Below are 22,838 nucleotides of genomic sequence, written 5' to 3'. Positions count from 1 at the left end.
TCATTTCATAGCTATTGGTTAGTGTCTAAAATGTGTCTCTAGGGCTTGAGCAATAAGTGCATACAAGTCAGGGACCGCGCACTACTTTAAAAGTAGAGGGGCTGAATTGGGTGTGACCGAAATTTTTTTGAGGCCACACCCTCTTAAACGCCGGAAAATGCCCCTTTCAGAAAATGCTCGCTTATTTCTATTGAATTTTTAAAAAGAGTCTGGTTCAGAGAAGATATCAATAACTATAAAAATAGATATAATTAGCTTGAGGGTAATAAAAAACCAAGCTAACCAAGTTAGAAAATACCTCATATCATTAAACAAGATGAAACACCTAGAAAAAGAACAAAAATGGTTCCCAGTCAATGAGAACTGCTATTACATAGGAGTGAACTATCCAAAGTTGCGTTAGAGTAAACCTTCAAAAAATTTTCTAGCCTACTATTGCAAAAAAGTGGATGGGCTATAGCCCCTGCTAACCCAATGGCTGCGCGGTGCCTGATACAAGTTTGAAAGACAAATAAAAGCCAAGGTTCTCTTTTCTGGCACTAGAGCAAATTTATTCAAAGCCAATAAAAACAAAATATGTCTCACAAATAAATATAAATTCAAACTTCAAAAAATATTCTCTCTAATAACAATATGTACATGACAATAAAATAATAAGAATATGTACAAACAGTTAGAGTATTAAACTATCTTAGTTGATAAAACAACAAACCTGTGATGATTTGAAACATAGGACCTAAAACTAACAATTTTCTTTATTAATTGCTATTATTTTCATGACTTTGCTGGTATTCTCTGGCCATTTTCTGATATCATTTTCTGTTTGAAATTTCTGTTTCTTTGATAAGCATATAACGAAAAAGTAGCTAATTTTATCGAATTTTGTGTCATTTGCCCTACTTCTAGACCTAAACTCCCGGTAACAAAGATTTAAACTAACAGTTTAATTTAAAGGTGCATTTTGCTAACAATCTTGTATTTACTCAGCATCATAATAATCCTATTGAAAATAACGATATGAAGGCAATATTTATACAAAACAAAAGTATAATTTCTTCCCATTCATTGTGATATTATTAGTCATCTGTCTGACACAAGAGTGCGACTCCCCGCCTTATCCAATGGTCTTCATGTACGCTTGTTCTGAGTCGAATCGAAGAAACGAAATTCATTGTATGACGTGAAGATGTCAATGAACTTGTTCGCAAAGATGTTTGGTACACAGGACACAGGTATGATCGACAACCGTCTTCTTTTTCATCTTGCTTAGAGGCTCTTTCGACCTATTAATGAATGTACAGGCAGAGATAGAGATCCGTCTATTAATTCAATTGATGTGGGATGCCAAGGCAGATGTAATATTTAAGAAATACAATCGACACAGCATGAAGCAATACCCGAAAGTAATGGGATCAATTGATATATAGCTTTGCTTGGCTACCTACCTTTTAAGTTCTCGCGGCTAGCTGTTTCATAAATGCGTAAATTGAATAACATAGCTCAGGTTATAAGGAATATTTGACTGTAAACAGGATGTTTCTTAACTTGAAAGACTGCTTGTTATTCACTTGCTATGGGGTTTCCCCAATAACCCTCATGACTCAAGTACCCCAATGGAACAACTAACCCTATCGACTCGCCTTTCAGAGAACTGAGAACTTCTAAACGACGTAGATTAGCTGCAATTCGCATCATTTTCCTATGTTTCTGCTCTTTAACAGGGCTCTTACAAACAAGGATCACAAATTTAAACAGAAATTCAGACGGGCAAAACATAACTCTACATTTCACATTCACATTAAAGTATAGATAGAAAACCTGTTAAATGGTCTTAAAAAGGCTTAAATATTAGGGGCAAGTTCCATTTTACGGATATCGAATGTGATTACCTGAGTAGGCACTAACTGTGCTTCAGGCAAAGGAGAAAACCTCTGCTTAGGCGAGGACTCCTCCAGAGTGTTCTCATTCACGTTCCACTTGGCACCATCCAGAAACAGTCCGGCGATTAGAATGCCTTTGTCCACAAAACTGCCAGCCTAGAAATAAGCCAAAATATCAATCTAAATTCTGATACTGATTGAGATTAGAGTCTAACAAGTAACTTCTCTGTTAGCATCTCTTCAGAAATACTAACAAAAAGATTCATAAATATTTTACGCAAACCCGAATGCTTTGAATAAATCCAAATAGATACCGGGAAAGATCTGCTCAATTGGGGACTTGTTTACTTATGCGGGCTTATTTCAAAGAACAAAATGAAAGGCTTGAAACCTGTGAGAGAAAATTCGCTCCAATGAAAAGTATGGTTCTTAGGATTCAATAATTATAAAATAGGTAGATCTATTTTGGATGGGTTTTGGCGAATAACTTCAATGGACATGAACTGAAGTTTTCAGAGCGAAAATTGCACTTAGTAATGCAATAATTGAAGTTTACTTCGATGTTAATCTGACTTGATTCAAAATTCCGGACACGCTTGAATAAAAAGTGAATTTTAGGTAACACATTATCAAGTTAAATAATAAAATATTTTGTTGTCCTCAAATGTATAAAAATACACCCTCCGTGGATTTTTCGCTATCAGAAAAAATACATTCTATTACAAGAACTAGCTTGCTCTAGAATCAAAATTGCCAATAAAGAAATCTGAATTTTTATAAACAGAAGTGGTGTATTTACCTCGAAAGATACAGCATTGATGTCAATGTCTTTGTCGCTACTAGTATCTTGTGGGCACCAGTAACTGTTCGTCACTTGGTATTCAAATGATAAAGAATCGACTGCCACAGAATTTTGTCTTGCGTGAGATTGGAGAACTGCAGTCAGAAAACCTGCAACAACGCAAAAATCTTCTCGATATAAAGTGGCAAAATAAGGCTAATGCGAAAAATGAAAGATCACTGGTAACATAATTATCCACGAGAAAAAAAGAGCGCACAGAATATTTGCACTTATTGAATAAAGGAAGATGTAATGCCCTGGAGAACTAAGACTTTTAAACCCAACATATCTTGAAGAGGCCCCGTCCCGACGAAATCAGAGCACACAACTGCAAACACGAACTTAATGACGATTCCTGTTACCTTGTGGGAAGTAAAATGCCGGCAACCAGAAGCAACGTGGACTGTCTGAAGGAACATTGAACTGAGATGAAGATGTTCTGCTCTGCTGTCTCGACAGAGTCTTTTCTTTAGCCTTAACCAGATCTACCCAACGTCCAACAAAATCAATTCTCTTCATCAAATTGTCTATCCAAGATGCAAGGGGCTTTACAGAAGAATATGACATTTTCTGGAAAAAAAGAAAAATTCTCAATTTAGAAATCGGATAAAATTATTAGCGGAGAAAAGGTCCCTCTTTATGTTGAATATTTTCCAAACACAGCTCATTTGCAGGCACATTTGGGAAAAAAGAATTTCGAGTCAAGTTATTAAGCCTTTGATAACCACTCATCGTTCGAATTGATCATGCAGGGTCGTTCCCATACATGATAATGATAAAAATACTTCATGTAGCGCTGCAAACAAGGCAAGGTAGCAGCGCCGAGAGCATTGCACAGCAGCTATTTCGTAAAATGAGAGTCAATTGCAAAAATTTTACAAGATAAAGAGAAAAATGAACCCAATCAGATCAACCCAAATGAAAGGAAGAAACCAAGATTTGGAGTTCTTCACAAAGAGAGAGAAATTTTTTTGGCAAAACATGATTTGAGAATCAAACCTCTTGAAAACCTCCTCAAACAAATACTCGAACTCACTGCTCCCTAACTAAGCATTTTCTGAAAACACGTGGACAGATAAATTAGAATGCGCACAAGATACAAGACGATTGAAAGTTGTTTTCAAAAGAGAATGATGCAGAAATTAGCGCCTAGCATGAGAAATAATGACAAACGAAATAAACATGGCAATTGCAAAAATCTATAATAAGTAGACTGAGATATACTAAGATAACTAAGTAGATTTACCAGACAACAGGCATGATATTCGTTGGCAAAACATAGTCGGTCCTAAAAGATAGGATAAAAGTGATGGATAAGCATCCCTACCTTCCATTCAAGGGGCACGTGATTGTGTAAAAGTGCTGAGTAGGTAGCCTCCAGTGTTTCAGACATAACAATTTCACCCCTCACAGCGGACTGGAGGGCATCAAGAGAAGCATGCACAGTTTGCAACAGCTCATTGTATCGAAGGTGCTCTTGCCTCAAGAAGGCGACTAGGGCAGAAGCGCTGGCTTGTTCGTTTGTCAAAATGCCTGATTCTGTAGAAAAAGGAGGCAAAAAGGATCATATTGTGGACGTAAAAAGATCAAATAGTTGAACATTAGTAATATCAAATGCCATTAAAGGGTAGCTTGTCAAAGAAAAATAAAGAAAGTAGTAGCAAGTAATGGCGCTAGGACAGAGACTGATGGAAGCGGAGAGCGGGAGAAAGTGGTACTAGAAGTTTCAGCAGTATTGAGGTATAAAGAGCTGATAGAAAATGCTGGTAGTAAATAAGATCTTTGATATCAAAGAGCCAGGTTAGCCACATTCGATAAAATATATTTAAACACGAACTGCATTTCTAGATCCTTTATAAATTCAGTGAAGCAAATATTCAGGCACATATGAAGTTATACGACTGTGACATATCGAAACCCAAAATACACATTGAGTTGTGTTTGAACTACATGGCGTTAAATTAATACGGCATATACGATGAAATTGCAGTAACAACAAAAAAGTAACAAGACTTGACAAAAGCTTGCCTCTTTTCTGAAAATGATACACTGGCATCGATTTTGATGAGGATCTTGATGGGGTCTTTCTTGACGGAGTTTTTGTGGATGCCCTGCTCGGACCTGCGCTATGAACTGGCACTTCAATTGGAAGAACACGGTCGATGTCGGCGATAGCTTCCAAAACTCGTTCGTCGTTACTTTTGCCCTGTCTGGAAAATGACATTATTTTCACAAAGAGCAGCACATGTCAGTTTGATTGATGTTAACTGAAGAAAACCTTACAAAGCTCACTAACTAGATGATAGGGGAAAGTGCAGCTGCACAAAAATTGCTATTGAGCTAGATCCAACTACAATAAAACTGCAAAGGCTAGTCCATATAAAAAGGTTTTATCAATTAAACGACATCAAGGTTTATATAAGATATGTAAAAACCAACACAAAGCCATGTCAACATTTATAATCTGCCTACCCAAGCACGACACTAGTTCTTGGTTGCATAAGAATAAGAGACTCCACAATTCGCTTGCTGCTGTGCTTCAAGTGCTCAGTCTCAGCATTTGGATGCATCCCAAAAACCTCTGGAGGGTCCATCGATGGCAAGCTCTCCACGCAGCATTTAAGCTCATCGAACTCAATATTCTTATCTGGGCACTCGTAAGACTGGAAAGAAACGAAGGTTAAAATAAGCAAGTGCAATATAACCTTTTATTAACAATGTTTATGCGGTATGCTTTGCTGACATTCACTTTTTCATAAGAAAATTTGCACTGAAAAAAACTTGCGAATATGCCAAGCTTCAGAAGAAAAATTATGATAAAAAACATTGCGTTTTTGGAAATTTTATCTCACGTTAACAAAACAATGGAGGTTTTATCAGCTGATTAACGGTGTTTTTATTAAGTGGTCTTAGAAAAAACATTTCAAAATTCATTAAGCTAACTGACCTCAAGCCCCAGGTAAAGATATCCATCATTTAAAATTTGTTCATTGAAAAAGGCTTCCAGCAAACTTAGAAGTCGGATCTGGTCCCAGGTGTCTGTCACTCTCCCACCGTAGATAATTTCACCTGTCAAGAGTTTCAAAGCTTTCCAAGGAACCTTTCGATTTTCCGATAACAGATCATACAGAGTCAATACAGAGACCTATGGACGGAAGCAATGCTCGTTCAGAAGCTCTTAGTCGTTAGGAAAACAAATTGTCAACAACTGGGTATAAACAATTGGTTTCTAAGGGGCATAGCAGATCATTGCAAGAAAGGTATTGCTATACAGGCAAGGAAAAATAAAAATAGCAAGTAAATGCAGATCAGCTTTAGCCATGAAGAATTTAACATGCATATTTAAAAAGAGATTCTCTACCAAACACTGCAATGAAAATATTAGAAAAAGAATACCTCGAGGTCAGAATTAATAAACTCATAGGAGATGTTCCAACCAAGAGAGCCAAATTTTCGCCTCTCCTGAACAACTGCATTGAAAAAGCACAACCCAAAAAGAAGCCGTTTCCATTCAATCGATTCGAAATTACTTTTGCTGATCTTCTCTCCCAATATACCAGTTACATTAGCAAGCGAGCGTTGCAAGTTGGCTTTTAACCCTGGTGGTGGTTCAACTGTCATCTGTAAGACAAAGACAATCAAATCAGATCTCCTCCGCATTATTCGTTGCAACATCCTTATCATCCTTAAACTAGAAATAATTAAAGGTGAGGCAGCCCCCCGTTCTGGTGTGAAAGAGCATGCGCATGGAACGAAGTCATTATTACGCACGCTTTTTGACTCAAAAACGGAGGGTTGCCTCACACATTTGAAGATTTTTGCTCGTTCGTCTCTCTAACAATGACAACCCGCAACGTTTAAGCATTATTCAGGAGGCCAGATAGCAAATTTCTAATCGACATAAACCTTTTGAAAACCTTATTTAAAACATACAGTATAGTTCTATTTTGCTTAGGCAATGATAGATTTATGCAAATGAATTGGGGAAATGCGATGCAAGGTTATAATTACCTTCAGCCCGGCTTGAAGAACCGGCGATGGAAATACCAGGTCAGGTTTTGAACTTAACCAAAGCCGGAATTGAGGGTCCACGTCAGTTGCAGGGTTACAAATGCTAGAAGGAAGAAATCGACACTGTAAATGAATTCCTTCACTAATAAAACAAATCCAGGGAAGGTACCAAATTGTACACTTTATAATCCTACAAGCTAGAGCTTAAATCCAACTAGTCTGCTTTGAATTTGTATCCAACCATTTTAAGCAGTGCGTGATCCAAGTACTTTTTGCGATGGGGGGAGCCCAGTAGTGTTGTCAAAAGCATCACCCTGTTGTCAAAATCTTTTGCACAATACCAAAACACAGTTTTATATATATATATATATCTTAATTTAAAGTAAACAAACGCGGCATGAAACGCAACTCATGAAACAATGCAGCCTTGAAATGAAAGAAAAAACAACTCCTTACCCGCGAACAATTTCCCTTAGATTTGGCATAAACGATGCAGCAAGATGGCAATTCTGCAGGAAGACCCACTTCCCCTTTTGAGAATAGGCTTTCCTAATGAGCTCCTCCGCTTTAGGCCCCTGACCTCTTCCAAGCGATATCATGTCCAAATGAAGTGTGCTGCCTCTGACGTCTTTAGCGAACCTCAGCAATTCGGATGTTGGATCGGATCCTGTTACGAAAACACATGAATTATAAAGCACGGGTCTCTCCCTGGTTAGTAATAAGGATTCAAAAATCAATCCTGAATATCTTCCCAAACTTTTGAGAAATTATGAAGACTGCAAACATAAAACATAATTTTAAACAGTGCTAAACAGAATGTCTGTTCCTTGGTAACAACATAAAGGTTTCAATGGAGCCTCGATACATGAACAAATTGTCTTGCATCACACTTTACACGACTAAAGCAACCAAAAATGTCTATTCAATTTACCTGCCTTTAGCTAATTTTGAAAACGATAAATTGTTCTATCGATAAATTAAATTCTTGTTGTAAAATCAAATGTTGCTATCAAAGAAAAGATAAAAAGAATAGGAAATTACAAGAAAAAGCGTCTATACCTGGCGACAAAATGAAGATAAGAGGAGTTCTGCAATTTGAATCCTCGAAAAATTCTTGAAGATCAAAACCAGCCGGCGTGACGTACTTAGCTCCCATTTCCGAGACAACGTATTCTCTTACAGAAGCAAGCAGGCACTCAGAGCGGAAGATTTTGATCAGAATTAGTTGCTGGAAGTTCGTCAGTTGGTTTGGTGACCACCCTGTTGATGCTTTTTGATTCGAATCTATTGGAATAATATAAATAATCGCTATATGATTGTGAAGCAGAAACCAGTTAAATATTATGAATGTGAAAAAAGTTTCAAGACATATAAGAGCCTAAAAAAATGTCAAAAATTTATAATAACTCTTGACCGGTCTATTGCAGAGTGCTCGGTTTTGATTGAGCTTACGTCATAAACGTCGAGGTAGCAACTTAGAATAGTCCTGGCCTAAACACTAAAGCCAAAAATTCACTTACTAGCGTCGCCAGTGGATTCATCATAGTCACCAAGGTATCTGAATGGCTCAGTTGAATTATAGAAAGACAGCCAGTATTGTGGGTTATTGACAATATGACTGCAAATCCCGGAGAAAGACGAGATCATGTCAGATAGCTGCAGACATTCTTGCCAGGAATCTTGAGAAATCCATTTTGCAGGTGGTTTTGTCATTGCTGTTATTAACTGTCCCAAAGATCCCTGAGCTGTAACAGACGTGCTCGATCCTTCTGCAACACAATCAATCGAGCTTAATTGAGATATTACAGCATTATTGAAGTAAAGGGTTAATTGATTTTTGCATAAATTCCTTCAAACCAATTATTGTATAATCTATGTTGAAAAGAGTCAACGGATATGAAAGTAGCCATTGCTGCATCTTTAAATAGACAACCAGTAATGAAAAGTGTCCTGTCAACAGAAAGTCTATAGAACTACGCCCTAATTTACAGCAGAGTTTCTGTTAGAATTGAATGGAATTTAAAATCATTTTGGGAGATTTGTATCCATATTTGTGTAGTAAAGTCATGTAGAATCCTGTTCTATGTTGTAGATTTTTCACCAAGTAGTGCCTTTTGTTATGGCTAATTAAAACAAAATCAGTCAAGTGCTTAAACAATTTTCAGTATCCGAAAAACCTAGAGATGTACCTCTTCGAGGCGATAGTTCTTTCTCATCCCCAGTGCTAAAGAGCTTTGTTTTGCTTCCATAAAGGAAACATTGCCAATCAATGTCTTCAACAAGCTGCTTTCCAACTGTAGATCTGTGCATGTGTATTCGAGCACACAAGTAGAAGGAAAAGAGAATCTGGTGTTGCGCAAACATTGCACGAGACACCACCCTGTATACTGTCTCTGTGATTAACTCGATCATGGTCCTCAAGTACTGATCAATCCCAGCATTCATTAGGTGTGTTCTATTCGTTTCTGACCGACGATGTTTCAGTTGCTTTCTAGCTGCAAACGACCTTGCCTTCTCGATCAGACTGATCTGAAAATAAAATAATATGATGTCATAACATTTCATTTTTGGAAGCAGCTTTTCATAGCTCAAGGGTTCTAAAAACTTCTGAAAAATTTTTAAAATAAAAAGAAAACAACACAGTAACAAGGTTACATTGGATTTAACGAACCTTTCTGCTGCCTGTACTTGTTGACGTCTTGCTGGCTATAGAAGCCCCAGTGCTATCAATGGTTGACGTCTCAAACGTAGATATACAGCTAGAAAACAGGGCTATGAACCAGTTTAGTGAAAACTGGTACATGACGTCAATAGCAGCTAAATCGCTCATAACAAAATACAGAATGGCACCGCGATCTGCAACGGGACTATAAACGATCCTGTTGCTTTGAATGCTTTCTTGCGTTTCGTTAGAATCCTTGAGCCTCCGCTGAATAACGCCAACCATGTCTTTACTATTGTCAAGTGTGTTGATCAAGTTTTCATCGTCCAACACATTGCCTATTGACGTGCTAAGCAGATCAAGAGTGCGATCCTCTATTTTCTGCAGCCTCATTTTGTCGTTGACCAGACTCTCGAGCAACATGCATCGTTGTGTCTCCAAATCAGGTCTCTCTTGATGAACAACGTTTGATAATAGCTGGTCTTGCAGGCCTTCCAACGTCACAGTGAAGTTCACTACACAAACCTTGATGCATGTTTCAGGGAGAAGATGTGGATTGGCTGACTGGGTTGTTATATACAAGCGAAATTTTGGATTATATTCAATTTCTGTTTCGCCGATCTTGACCGTCGTGTTGTGTTCTGTAGATCTTGCGTTCATGTTTAAAATGGGATCAAGTGCAGGGTCAAGCGTATCAGGAGCATCCTGCCAAAGAGAACATACTTTGTCATTAGAAGAAGATCATTAACTTCTATTTTTCAAGTATCATAACTAAAATAAATCGGTTTGATAACAAGAAACTGACTCTTTTATACAATAAACATGAATCAAGACTTTAGAATAGTTCACCTCAATAATAACTGGTTCACCCAACCGCAGGGCTGGCTCCAAAACTCTCATTAAATTCATTTCAGAGGCCTTGATAACCTTAATGCCATTCTCTGCTTCAAGCTCGTGCACCCAGCGTATTGCCTGGCTCTGAGGATCAATGATGTATGGCCACCGTAGAGTGTTAGTTATGAAAATAGCATTCTCTACAGACACTTGATCATGAGGCAAGCCTCGGTTTCGCCAGTCTTGAATTGTTATCGGTTCGGTTAGGTAATCAATGACATTATAGCTTTCGGTGAGAGGAACGCCTAGTTGCTTACACGTATTGCACCATTGACGCAAAAGGTCTTTGCGATAAGAGACGGTGAGTGCACCGGTATACGCAATGGAAGCCGAAGCCAGCAAAGTGTTTCCGATAAGTCCGTCAGATTGGGTGCTTAAACTCTCCACCGACTTCTCCCAGCGAACCTAGAAAGTTGAGATGCAGCCAAACAGTTAAATGAAATCACTTTATAAGAAATTTTGCAAATCAAATTGGATAGCCTAGTCTGTCAAAAAAGTGAATTTTCTAAATAAAGTAACATCGTTATTAACATCATCATCGCAATCTGCAAAACTCCTTCTGGTTTAAGTTAACAGTTCTTGCCTGTGACATGAAAATACGATGTTCATGGCAAATCTTTGTGTAAGTTGTATTTGCCAATTAATATTATGTAGACAGTAAGCATTGCATTTATTCTTTTAATTGCTAATGCAACAATAACTTCATAATGATTAGAAATACAAATAGCTAGTAAAAGCAAGTACAACCAATAAACAACGGTAACAATAAACAAGGTAAAATTAATATAGGTAATTTTACTTTACTGTTTAGAAAAAAAGTATTATATGTGAAGAGAAGCATATTGCAGAGGAAAACGCAGAGACGTACCTCCTCATCAGCAAGAGACTTTGTCAAAATTGCAGCTCGTCGTAAGCGAACAATACTTTGCTCCTTTTTGTTTTCCAAAAATTCAAGCTCAGCAAAGCTGTTGTCATATTGTGCTTGCAAGGAATCCAACTGGTCTTGAACCTGTCAACAAATGATCAATACAAGCAGATTTATTTGGAAGTATAATAAATTTCACAACAATTCTGTTTCTGATATTTAGGTGATATCAAAAATTCACATTCATTTCGTATTTCATGTACGTATGCAAGAGATACTTTGCCTACTATTGCAGTATGCGTCTTGTGTACAGTTACATACTTGCCTGTTCTAAAACAGTGTTTGTAAAAGAGCCAACCCCATAAATATTCGATAGTAATAAATTGAAATGCACAATACAAACAGTATTATTTGAAGAAGAGAAGAGCTATACCATGGAAACATCGTGTAGATAAATAGTTTTGGAAATTGCGCAAGGATTGGTATTGTATCACACCTACTGTACTGAAATTATCAAAATGGACGATTAGTTATTCCAATGAGCTATTGATAGTCTGACAAACAAACAAATAATTCAAGCTATTTCAAAAAAAATATTCAGTTAATCTGTTAAAAATTGATCTTCAAAATTCACATATAGTTGAAAATACCCACTATACTTTGCTTTTCATAAGAAACAGAATGCACTAAATGCACGATAAACTGGATACCTGTTTTAATGCCGATCGCTTCTGCTGCAGATTTTCGTATGCCGCAGCCAATGCCTCTTGTGCTTCCTCGCATTTCTGCTGTTTCGGTAGCACCATTCGATAAACCTCAGTGAAATTCTGCAGTGCTAGTACCCAGGCACACATGCTCTTGCATGCTTTCGAGATCTTGCCAATCGCTGTTGGGTTAAAATCAGGATTCTTCGTAATCTTCTTTACGCGGTCGTAAATTCGATTTGTGACGCTATTACGATCATAGCCAACGAGTTTTTTCAGGAAGCCTTGCTCTCCCAGCAGATGCTTTGCCGTTGTCCAGTCTGTTTTTTGCCCCAGAAGGGTGCAAACTGCGGCCATTACTGTCATCACCATTGTTGGTGGTTTTGTGTAGGCTCGCACCTCCACAATGTCATTTTTGTCTTGAAGATTTGAATTCATAATTAAATATCTTTGAGGAAGATAATTCAAAAGAGAGAGCAGATTTCAGATCGAAAACGATATTTTCATAAGAGATTTTCATAGGAGGTTATAAAAACATGATAATTATACTTTGGGCACTTGATGAGAAATATGAAAGGTATTCTATGAAGCAGAAAGAAGTTAAAACATAGCAATAATATCCTAATGCTATCATAATACTCACTTAATGCATCCAGCATTTCAATGGCAATCTGCAGCTGTGGCATAGCATGTTCCAGATCCTTTCTGGCACTTTCCGCAATGGCTTCTACTCGTTTCGCCTCTTTGTCAGTTATGTCTTCCTCGCGCTGCACAACAGCCCGTACCTTGTCAACAGCCTCTCTATCCTTTGCGAGCTGCGCCATCAAATTCTCAGTGTCCTGGCAAATAGCAGAAAAATAACTTAGTAACTGTGATCTGAATTCCATGCACCCATGATACTAATGAATACTGCCAGGTACTGCCAGTATATCTTGTTTGTAAATCATCGTTACTCATTAGACATCTTCAATCGATTATCCGTTGAGCCTTTGCTGGTACAAACAACATAAAATGTTCACAAGTGAAGCAGCAACATAGATTTGTGACAACTAGGGAGCTTTTAGATCAAATACTGCCAAACAAATTACTTTGCGCTTCGATTTTTTGGTTAAACTTAATGCACCTGAAACATAACTAAGTTTGAAGAAGGGGAACCAAACAATTGCTTTTTCTCAAACTGTTTGCGCCATTCTATCTACTTAGTCAAAAAATACAATGTTACTTAGTCAAGTAAGATGTCAGTACTATTAAAGCTGTAATAATAAAACTATAAATTTTGAAAGAATAAAAAATTGTCAAACAGCAGTTATAATTAAAATTGCAACACATTGAAGGTGACATCCATATGCTGCGAAGGGCTAACATTTTCCTCTCCCATTATAACTACAGAAACCTTAGCATAAAGCGATTTTGCCAGGACCGGTAAGATATCATCTTCATAGGCCACTCTCTAGACCTAAGAAACTACTGTACTGGGTCGAGAGTCTCGGCGCTTTTTGTCCATGGGCATTCAAAGCTATCAGCCAGCATCTTAGTCTTATCAAACATCAGAAGATAGAAACTTTCTGCACTTATAAACGATAAAATAGCAGAAGATTACCTTGGATCTTTGTTCTAAGACTGGGCCTAAATTAACAAGCTCCTCCTTCATAACACTGACCATTTCTTTAGACTCTGCAACTTTCCTCAACCCCGTTGACATTCTTTGTAGATTGAAATTATATTCTCGTCGCTTCTTTTCAAGCAATGACCGATACAACTGTATGAATTCGATATAACTTCGCGGTGTGACATAAAAGTGCCTCTGTAGTTCCTGCAAGTATGCTGCGGAGGCTGCCTCGACGCTCTTGTGTATCGAAACACACGAGTTTGAAATGGCCTGATGCAGGAGCAAGGCATTAGACTCATCATCACTGAAATCTTTGGCGTCTAAATGCGCCTGCGCAACTGCCTGTAAAGCCTCAGAAGGCCACTCATCATACCAGTCTATAGTACAACAGTTTATTAATGATGGGTATAGTCGACACCTTTGACGGAACAAGGATCCGGATGGGCTGGTAGCAAATACCAAATGCAACCGCGAGCGGACCCGTGATAAGAAGAACTCAAACACGTGTTCTTTTGATTCGTGGATGCCTTGCTCAATTGCTTCTTTTTTTAGTTCCAAAGAGATTCGCTCCTTGTCCTCTTCGTCAAAAATATCTGGAGCTTGACTGAGATTAAGAAGGCTGCAGACTTCTTCCAAAAAGATTTCCTGATGTAAAGAAAAACGACAATCTTCAGCAAATGGACTTAAGACTTTACTAAAGACATTATTAACGAGCTGGAACTGACGTTGTCACCTGCATAATTTTCACATGTCACTTGCCACATGAGTCTTCTTAAAAACGATACAATAAACAATGAAAGAAGGAAAGTTGACTTCGAGTTTGGCAATAAATGGGGACCAAAACACATAGCAGTTTTATCCCTTACCTTAGCAATGAGTGAGTCATATAAAAATAAAACAGTCTTTTGCCCTTTCACGCCAGCAGTCATATAGGCCTTCTTGATGTCATCTCGAAAATCCGAGTGACTATAATTGCGTGTTAAGGAAGGCTTGATGAATGTGCAAAACTCAATATACGCAGCAAGTTCAGCAACACTTGATTTTCCGCTGCCTCCAATGCCAACAAGAAGCATATGACCTTCTCTCTGTCTGAAAACGCGGGCAGCCCGCGCTATATGCTGGATCGTTTGCTGAAAGAAGACCAACGATTGGCTGAGAGACTTCCCCGAAATGCTGGCACGGTCTCGGTAGTCCTTGAAATAAAAAAATGAAAACTTGAGAAAAGGCTTGGTGGTGGTCTCCTCATTTATTGCGCATTAACACTTTATTTTTTTATCGAGGCTTCATAACATCAATTTGTGTTGACTGTGCAAATAGAAATTCCCCATGGTTCTTTTACATTAGACAAGGTTAACAAAAGGGATGCCAAAATTTTGCAAAACAAAAAATGCAAGGACGCTTTTATCTGTCTCCCCTTTGACTTATTGAGGAGTACAAGGCTATTGGCGATTTTTACTCTTATCCCCAGCGTCAGTGATATTGGAGAAAAAAAATCTAACTTGATGTCCAGCTTACCTCAAGCACCTGTGCTAACTGCTTGGGGTCTCTGACACAACGGTAAAATCGATCATGCTCTCCTGCATTCAAGTCGAGAAAGTCTCCAAATACCAAAGTATCTGGTCCGTATTTATCTTCTGTCCATTTAACCTTTAGATTGTCTTTCAGAGCTCGGCTCATTATGTTACAGAAATGTCCTCGATCATTGTCATCGGTGAGGCGATCATAGAAGACCCTTGCGTACTCGTGGCACAGCAGCTCGATCCAGTGCTCGCGAGATTTAATACTAGAGTGATGTGCTTGCAAAAGCCCATAGATTACCTGAAAACACAAGGGCAGAGCAGGTGTTTAAGACTAGGACATTGCTTCAACAAAGATGGAAAGCATTGCAAGGTATGGAGTCTCGCATTCGTCACGAGGTTTCTTCAGTCAATTACGGCTTTCTAATGATGACCTTCGAAATCACATTGCAATTGACGACTCGGTAGTTCTTCACTTATATCTTAGATTAGGTCAATTTATAACATTTCTATAGGACAAAAAGCTTTTAATGAAATCTTAAATATTGAGGCTGAAAGTCTCTCTAGGTTTTTGCATCATGATATACCTATGAATATCATAGCCTAGGTATATCGTACCTAGGTCTCTCTAGGTACAACTGTAGATTATACCAAGTGTACCTTGTTTGATCATTGTAAGATTATTTAATGCGAGATAGAAGTCTGTTTTCTATAAAATCGAGGAACGAAAACACATTGCTTTAAAACTGAGAATACAATTAACTGTTAGTACATTGCTAGATTTTTAAAAATGACCCGTATGTGAAAAATTTGAAAGAATCGATTTACTGCATACCTTGGACAAATCCCGTAAATTGAACAAGTAATGACATTTCGACGGAGTCGGGCGCATGCTTGCCTCGATTTGCTGGTACATCCAAATGGCGGCAATTATAATGTCGTTTCGCATTGACTTGATATCCGCTGAAAATTCTTGAGGCTCCAGAAAGCGCCCGAGGATCGTGCCAAATATGTGATGCAGTGAATGAGAGGATGGTGGTGGAAGGCAAAACACACTATGAGAACGAACGGAAAATACGTGATTTTAGGGGCTATAAACTCAGCTATAAACGAATCTAAATATTGAAGACAAAGAAGACAATATCGAAACTAAACGAATAGAAAGCGATATGACTTTAAGCCGTTAAGAGGAATAATCCTGAAAAATGGATTCTTGGACGTAGCAGGATGACCGAACCATTTCAGCTTTCTACTCAAACAATTTTTGTCTAGAATTTTATAAATTATGTGACGTTGACTGATTGAGGTTATTGCAGAAGTAAAAAATCTTAAAAAACTAAAGACAATTTGAAATCGACGCACATCAAGATTATGCGAGACATTTCTCGGAAGACATCTTTTCGTTCATTACTGTTGATGGAGTTGAGTGATAGAGATTGTGACAATGGATTCAAGGATGTTATTTATGTTAGTGACAAGGGGAACATGTGTTTTCGTAGCGTTCGTGTGTTTCAAAAAAGCCTAAGAAAGTGGGTCCTTTCTATTCTTTACGGATTTGTGTTTGAAATTTTGTAAACTAGTTTAAATTTCTTCAACAGGGAGACAACATAGTACTCATACGAAAATTATTACTTTTTTCTACTCTTTTCATCTTGGCCTATCACTTTTCGATTTACCCTTCGTTGCAGCTTTTTTAGAGGTTTATGCCAAGCAGAAGCCTTTTAAGTGCAGGTGTAAAAGCTTGAAAATGTGTACAAGTAAAATGCAAAAAATTATATTGGTCGAAACGTGAATAGAATCAAAATGACAGTTGCAAGTAACAACCTTAGATGTCGAAGGAGCCTCGGACTGATTGCATGACGACCACCACTTGGAGGTGCACAGGCTGATAACAAGGTGACGTCATGGACTTCTTTCCAGTTCAATTTCTTGGAATCGTGAAATCCTCCTGAGTCCAGGAAACTTCTAAGCAACTCCAATGGCGGCTGCGCACCGTAGACTTCTGGCTGGGGCATATTCATGTCGTCAACAAACACGATTACCTGCAAGAGGGAAACAAGTGAGCTATTTCAAGAAAACAGGAAAGAATTTTTTTTGCAGGAGTTTAAATTTAAATAATCTTCCCTGTTGCTAACTCCACTCCGTAGATGTAGATATCCAATTTAGACAAAATTTTACATTTCAGCAAATGCCTGTTTCGGAAATTTCAACAACTAATTAATTGTTCATCATTTTTCAGTTTGCGATATGTTTTCATCTAAATCATATTTCTACTATCAACTTGTTTTCCCTACAAATATTTTCTCAAAGCTTTTCCATCTTTATTAAATCAAGATGAAAAGATGTATACCTAAAACCCAGGATACAGCTGCCGTGAAAAGCGCCAAAACAACTGATGGATAGCAGGCAATATACATCAAATGAAATCATATCATTCAAAGGTGAGGCACATATTCATTTATATATTGACGCAACGTTGATAACAACATTGAAGTGCGGGACAATGGACGCAAAGTCCAACAGTGTTGTGTTAGGAAGGTAAAACTGATATCTCTACAAGATACAAATATCAAACAACCTTAATCTCTTACCTTCTTTCCTGGCTTTGCTCCAAGAGTGTCTCTCCCTCTCTTGACTAACTTCGATTCAATCAACCTTCTTGTCCTCAGTGTTGACGTGTGAGCAGAGAACTGCATATGAGATATGAACACTGTCTTCTTTCTTCGCCCATCCCTTTCCGTTGAATTCTCGACGATACTTTCTAACAGACTCGAACCACCCGATGAAAGAACCGAGCCAAGAATGGTACCAGGGCCCGTGCCTGCTCCACCTTCTTGTGACAATCTCTTTAAAACGTCCCGTACTAATGCACTTTTGCCAACACCTGTGTCCCCTGTGAGCAGAACAGGCCTGCTGCTCAGAGCCAGAAGACTTAGAATAAAACTATACTGAACACTATCTACCGTTGGAATTAAAGCCCGTGTCTCGAAATCGCTCATGCTAGGCATAGGATCATCAAGTAAATTCATTGTGTCAGAAATTGCAATTTGATTGGCGACATGTTTCTCAATCAGTGCATCGCTACTGGGTACAAGATTTTCCCAAAGTGTGAACTGACCCTTGTCCAAATCAACGTAATAATTATAGAGACTGTTGTTGCCAGCAGGCAGGCGCACTTCAAGCGAGGGTTTCGATTCGAAGAGATCTTTCACAAACGTGTCGAAACTGTTACGGGCATTTGGTACATCGTTAAGGGTGTTGCTGTGTGACGAAGTCTCGATATCAGACATTGATTCATCGCTGGGGCAGTTGAAGTTTCCACCAAAAGCCCAGATAAATGAAAAAACATACATTTTTCCGAAGAACTGCGGCAAATGAGTGGGGTTTCGCTCTAGGTAAGACTGTTTCTTTGTGTTTATGTGAAAGACAAAGAAATCATTCGATGACATTGACTTAGCGAAGTCTGTTGTTGACAATATTGTCGAGCTTGTTTCTGGTACATTCTCTTGAGATGGTTCACCGAAACCCCCGTCCTTGGCAACGTGGTCAATTAGTGCACTGAGGATACTGCAAAGAGTACTCACAACGCTCAACGGGGGAGCAGCGATTGATACGAAACTTCTGCTTTCTTCAAGGAACTGTAGACCCGGGTCTATGGTGCTCTCAAACAGTTTGTGTAGATGATCACGACCGCTTTCAGGAACCTCAAATATAGATATAAATTTTCAGAGACGATCCATGCCGAAGGTTGGTAACATTGCACAGAAAAACATGTAACTTCTATGTGCATACTTAAGTTATTCTATGTAGAAAACATGACTTCAGAGATAAAAGCAATTTCTGGCTAGCTTTTGACAAAGAGATGTGAACTGACAATCCAAGCACTAAATAAGATACGGAAATGTCTTGAAAATCAGCTGTTGATAAGCATTTAAACTAGCAATATATCATAAACTAAACATTTGGCAAATCAATAAATCTGATATTCACCTTTTTCTCTCTAAGCTTATTCAGCCATGATCTTACAAAAGGCCTCCATCCAAGATTGCAAGGATCCAAATACACCATACCACAACGGCTTACGGTGGCTGGAGAGGCCTGGGAAAGAGTATCAACTTCAAATATCATTCGCATCGTTGGTTTTAATGGAATCCGTTCCCCGTTAGCAAGACAAAGAACTTTTGTATCATCCAGGACCGTATTCAGGTTCTCTATCCACATGGTGTCAACAGGGCCATCAAGAACAACCCATTGCCAATCAGTGATCGCCTGTTGTGATTTTGAATCTGCAAATCAGACAACAGTGGTGATCATAATGAATAAGTGAGCAGACAGGGACTCAGTTGTGGTGCTACAACAACATGAGGAGGATCTAACAATGGCCTTGAAGTTCAAAACACTTTTACTGGCCTTTGCAAAATGATTATGATCTGTAACAGCATACTTTGGAAATAATGAATTATTGGCGTTGCGAGCACAAACAAAAATGCTAAAGTGGGGCGTATCTAGGCTTGAAGCCAGTAAAAGTATTGTATTTGGTATTCACTTTACAGTTTAGGTAGGATCTTTATGGCAAAAGGCTTTATTTAGAAAAATCAAAATCATATTTTACCTGTTACGACTTCAAAGTTTCAATCCATCTAATAAGTTTTTGTGAAAGTGTCTTTACATTGTGAATTTGTTAATTCAAATGTGCATTTAACTCTAAGACTTCTCCTTAACATTTAAAGGCAATCGACAGATTCTATAGGGACTTAAGTCATCTTTCAATCAAAATTTGACCAATCCGTGAGCGTGATTCAACTCACGCACTTATTGATTGGCCAAAATAGAGTTACAGATGGTTTAGGCCATTTTCATGTCTATCGTTTGCCTTTAAGCCAATAATGATAACAGCTCACACCTCCCACATCCATTTCAAATTCATTAGATACTTTTGACATTCGGGAACTGTTCCTTGACACAGGCAAACTTGAATCCGCACCAGCACTGTCAGACCCTCTGTCTTTATTGGCAGTGCTGCGGTGTTTTGCGAACGCTCTGATAGCAGCAGCAAGCAATCCGTCTGACCACTCCATCGTCATCTGGTCAACTTCACCGTACAATTCACCGAGAGAAATGCATTTTGGGTTCACTGAGAACATGTCAACGGTGCCTTTTTTCGTAAGGTTTACCTAGCAAAAACATCATGATTAGCAAGAGAAAAGTAGAATAAAGGTAAAGAGTGGGTATAAAAAGGGGCGCCCTCCTGTTTATAAGGAGCTGTAAAAGGGATAAGTTTTAAGACCTGGGTGTTCAAGACGGGCGAAACCCTATCATTTGACGGTTGATAACTTCCTGGTACCGTTATCGATACTTAATCAATGTTTCTACACTCATTTAACAGCAAAGAGACAAGAGAAACTCAATTGATTTGGAGGCAGAAATGGACAATGGCATCCTACCTGTTGAGCTACTAATGACGTCATCTCGCTGCCATCTACAGTTGCAACTTCCTCATCCTCGCTTCCATGGAAGCTTGGTAACAGCACCAAAGACTTGCGCAATATCTTACGTATGGTTGACTTTCCTCCTCCGGTTGGCCCGACCAGCATCACCCCATGCCTTACAAGCAACGTCTCATTTAATTGAATAATCTTCTCGATTTGGGACTGCCATCTTTGAAAGGACAGTTCCCGAAGCGCTACGCCAATGGCTTTCTAGAGTACAGTTCAAAAAAATACTACATCAAAGATTGTCAATTTATTTTTTATGCAACAGTGCAGAATTAAACAGGGGAAAATGTCTAATATCAGATGAGAATCCGCTGCATTTCACTGGCTTAGTTTCAAGCCCTTTTACACAATGCTTTTGTTTCCTCGCAATTCATCATACTTTTTCACTTCAAAGTGTTTCAGCATTTGCATGCGATACCAAAGTAGCTTACTATTTTGCAAATCATTTTCATCTCAATGGTATTGTAGTGTGAAAATTTCATATATCTCCTGCGGTTAATTCATAAGTTGATTGAAAAACTTGCAGCAAAAAGCCAACATTTTATAGCAAAACAACTGGAGCTTCATATAATATTTTCTTGTCTATTCAATTAAAAATTTTAAAATAACAAACTACTAAAGACATTGCATCCGAGTCACTTTACGACACTATAGGGACGATACCAAGGGGAGGGAACGACATGTCAATCCATGGCCATTAACATAGAGAAACAACCAAAATTTACTTAAATGAATGTAAACAAGTAAAAAAGCTACAGAAACATCATTTGAATACGTGGCTTAATGTGGATGTGGAGTGTTTAAAACAATTTCAATTTTTTAACTAAACCTGTCAGTTTTGTGTAAAGCATTTAGAACTGAATAAAGTGTATCTATCAACGCCACAAAGAAGGTCTTCGCCATCATACAACAAATGTTGCATGTCTTTATGATATGAATGCAAGCAAGCTAATTTTAGCCAAAAATTTTGTGAGAAGTTGGAACAAAACCAAGCGGTCATTTTGGTTTTTACCCAGATGCGGATGAGATGAATTCAGAGCAGAAGCATGCCTAATGGGCTCTCTTTTGATCAATTAGAGTTGTGGAACTTTCAAAGAAATTGAAGATAGTTATACTTTTAGGAGGGAACTACAGTATTAATATATCCCTAAAGCAGAGCATCACCATATATGGTTGCTCGAATTCTATTGGGCACTATAAGCACCGTTAGTCAATCATCAATATAAATTAGGAAAAGAAGAGGGCCTAGATTCTATTCTTGTGGTACGCAGTATTGTTGTAATTAAGAGTAAAAGTTTTTATCTGCTTTGCAATTAGAAGAAAAATAGTTTCTCCTCAACACCGTTGATACTAAAGGAATCGCGTTCCAAAAAACGTTTCATAAGGTTTTTCTAGGCCGTTTTTCAAAAGCTTTTAGGCCTTATGTCATTCAATACAAATTCAACCCATGTAAAACTACAAAAAAATCTTTGTTTACCTCGAGAGCAACGTGATCTGGTGCTGGGGGCTTCATTTCTGGGAAAATATCCGCCAGGATCCTTTCGAACAAGTTAACGTCATCAGAAATAAATTTCGGCATGTTTGCATTTTTGATTGCGTTTATCATTACACAGGCTTCTTCACTTGTGGACACGTGCCGTTCGAGGCTGAAACAGAAAAAGATTCTAGCTTAAAGAATTTGAAAACAAACTTCATCAGCAAAAAATTAAAGTAGGAAGAGTTTTCACGCGTTTGTAACCAGATAAGAAGAGATGCATCATTTATTTCTGCTTTGCATAGAATACAATGCTTCATACTTCTTTCAATTTGCATTTTTTTACACCATGCACTTACCTTGCCGCTCTTCTTTGCTGTCCTGCCATAACGAGAACGGCTTTTATCGCTCGCAAACCAAAATCGTAATGATCCTGAAACAAAACAACGAAACTTGCAAAACAACGAAGCTTATATTTATTGCCGCAATTAACAAAATAGGCAATACATTTTCTATACTCTTCAGAACGTTTTAAAACGTAGCACGTATGCAGTGGTGTAAGCTTAGCAAAATGTTGCTTGGAAGGAAGCAAAAATTTTACCTTGCAAGAAAATACGTGAAACATTTAAATTAAAAAATATCTAAATCAAACCTGTTGCGAAAGCTGCTTGCTCGCCAGCTGGTAAATATTCACTAACTTCCGTGATAATGATGCTGCGTCTTCAAAACCCTCAGAAAAGAGAATGATTTCAGCAATCAATGCGTCATCAGGAACCACCATTGCCACTGGCCTAAACAGTGACTTGAGGTTGTCTGGCAAATCTACTCGACCGGCATAACTGCAATAAAACAACCAAAGTAGATTCATGCCAAATGTTTCTTTGCT

The 22,838-nt window shown here is 38.2% G+C and overlaps 1 protein-coding gene across 2 annotated transcripts in view; it reads right to left on the bottom strand.

The window, feature by feature from the left end:
• Positions 1-1,007: 1,007 nt before the first annotated feature.
• LOC135696042 (dynein axonemal heavy chain 6) overlaps positions 1,008-22,838 on the bottom strand; it is a 42,257-nt gene continuing 20,426 nt past the window's right edge. For both annotated transcript variants that reach the window (XM_065215305.2, XM_065215306.2), the window contains 31 exons: positions 22,605-22,791; positions 22,312-22,385; positions 21,956-22,124; positions 20,428-20,682; positions 19,887-20,157; positions 18,974-19,269; positions 17,575-18,687; positions 16,808-17,025; positions 15,819-16,038; positions 14,982-15,284; positions 14,333-14,659; positions 13,458-14,111; positions 12,501-12,696; positions 11,864-12,276; positions 11,157-11,297; positions 10,244-10,693; positions 9,404-10,099; positions 8,922-9,261; positions 8,253-8,501; positions 7,792-8,016; positions 7,189-7,399; positions 6,733-6,835; positions 6,118-6,342; positions 5,669-5,866; positions 5,194-5,384; positions 4,750-4,931; positions 4,049-4,260; positions 3,084-3,291; positions 2,680-2,831; positions 1,890-2,036; positions 1,008-1,283 (listed from right to left, as the gene is read on the bottom strand). In XM_065215305.2, the coding sequence (XP_065071377.2) occupies positions 1,077-1,283; positions 1,890-2,036; positions 2,680-2,831; positions 3,084-3,291; positions 4,049-4,260; positions 4,750-4,931; positions 5,194-5,384; positions 5,669-5,866; positions 6,118-6,342; positions 6,733-6,835; positions 7,189-7,399; positions 7,792-8,016; positions 8,253-8,501; positions 8,922-9,261; positions 9,404-10,099; positions 10,244-10,693; positions 11,157-11,297; positions 11,864-12,276; positions 12,501-12,696; positions 13,458-14,111; positions 14,333-14,659; positions 14,982-15,284; positions 15,819-16,038; positions 16,808-17,025; positions 17,575-18,687; positions 18,974-19,269; positions 19,887-20,157; positions 20,428-20,682; positions 21,956-22,124; positions 22,312-22,385; positions 22,605-22,791 (8,833 nt within the window). In that variant the 3' untranslated portion in view covers positions 1,008-1,076. The remainder of the gene's footprint in view (positions 1,284-1,889; positions 2,037-2,679; positions 2,832-3,083; positions 3,292-4,048; positions 4,261-4,749; positions 4,932-5,193; positions 5,385-5,668; positions 5,867-6,117; positions 6,343-6,732; positions 6,836-7,188; positions 7,400-7,791; positions 8,017-8,252; positions 8,502-8,921; positions 9,262-9,403; positions 10,100-10,243; positions 10,694-11,156; positions 11,298-11,863; positions 12,277-12,500; positions 12,697-13,457; positions 14,112-14,332; positions 14,660-14,981; positions 15,285-15,818; positions 16,039-16,807; positions 17,026-17,574; positions 18,688-18,973; positions 19,270-19,886; positions 20,158-20,427; positions 20,683-21,955; positions 22,125-22,311; positions 22,386-22,604; positions 22,792-22,838) is intronic.

Source organism: Rhopilema esculentum, chromosome 14 (genome assembly GCF_057945365.1).
Source record: "Rhopilema esculentum isolate cy_ngs chromosome 14, ASM5794536v1, whole genome shotgun sequence".
NCBI lineage: Eukaryota > Metazoa > Cnidaria > Scyphozoa > Rhizostomeae > Rhizostomatidae > Rhopilema > Rhopilema esculentum.
Note: the sequence above shows the minus strand (reverse complement) of the source record. Positions and strands in the feature narration are given on the sequence as shown.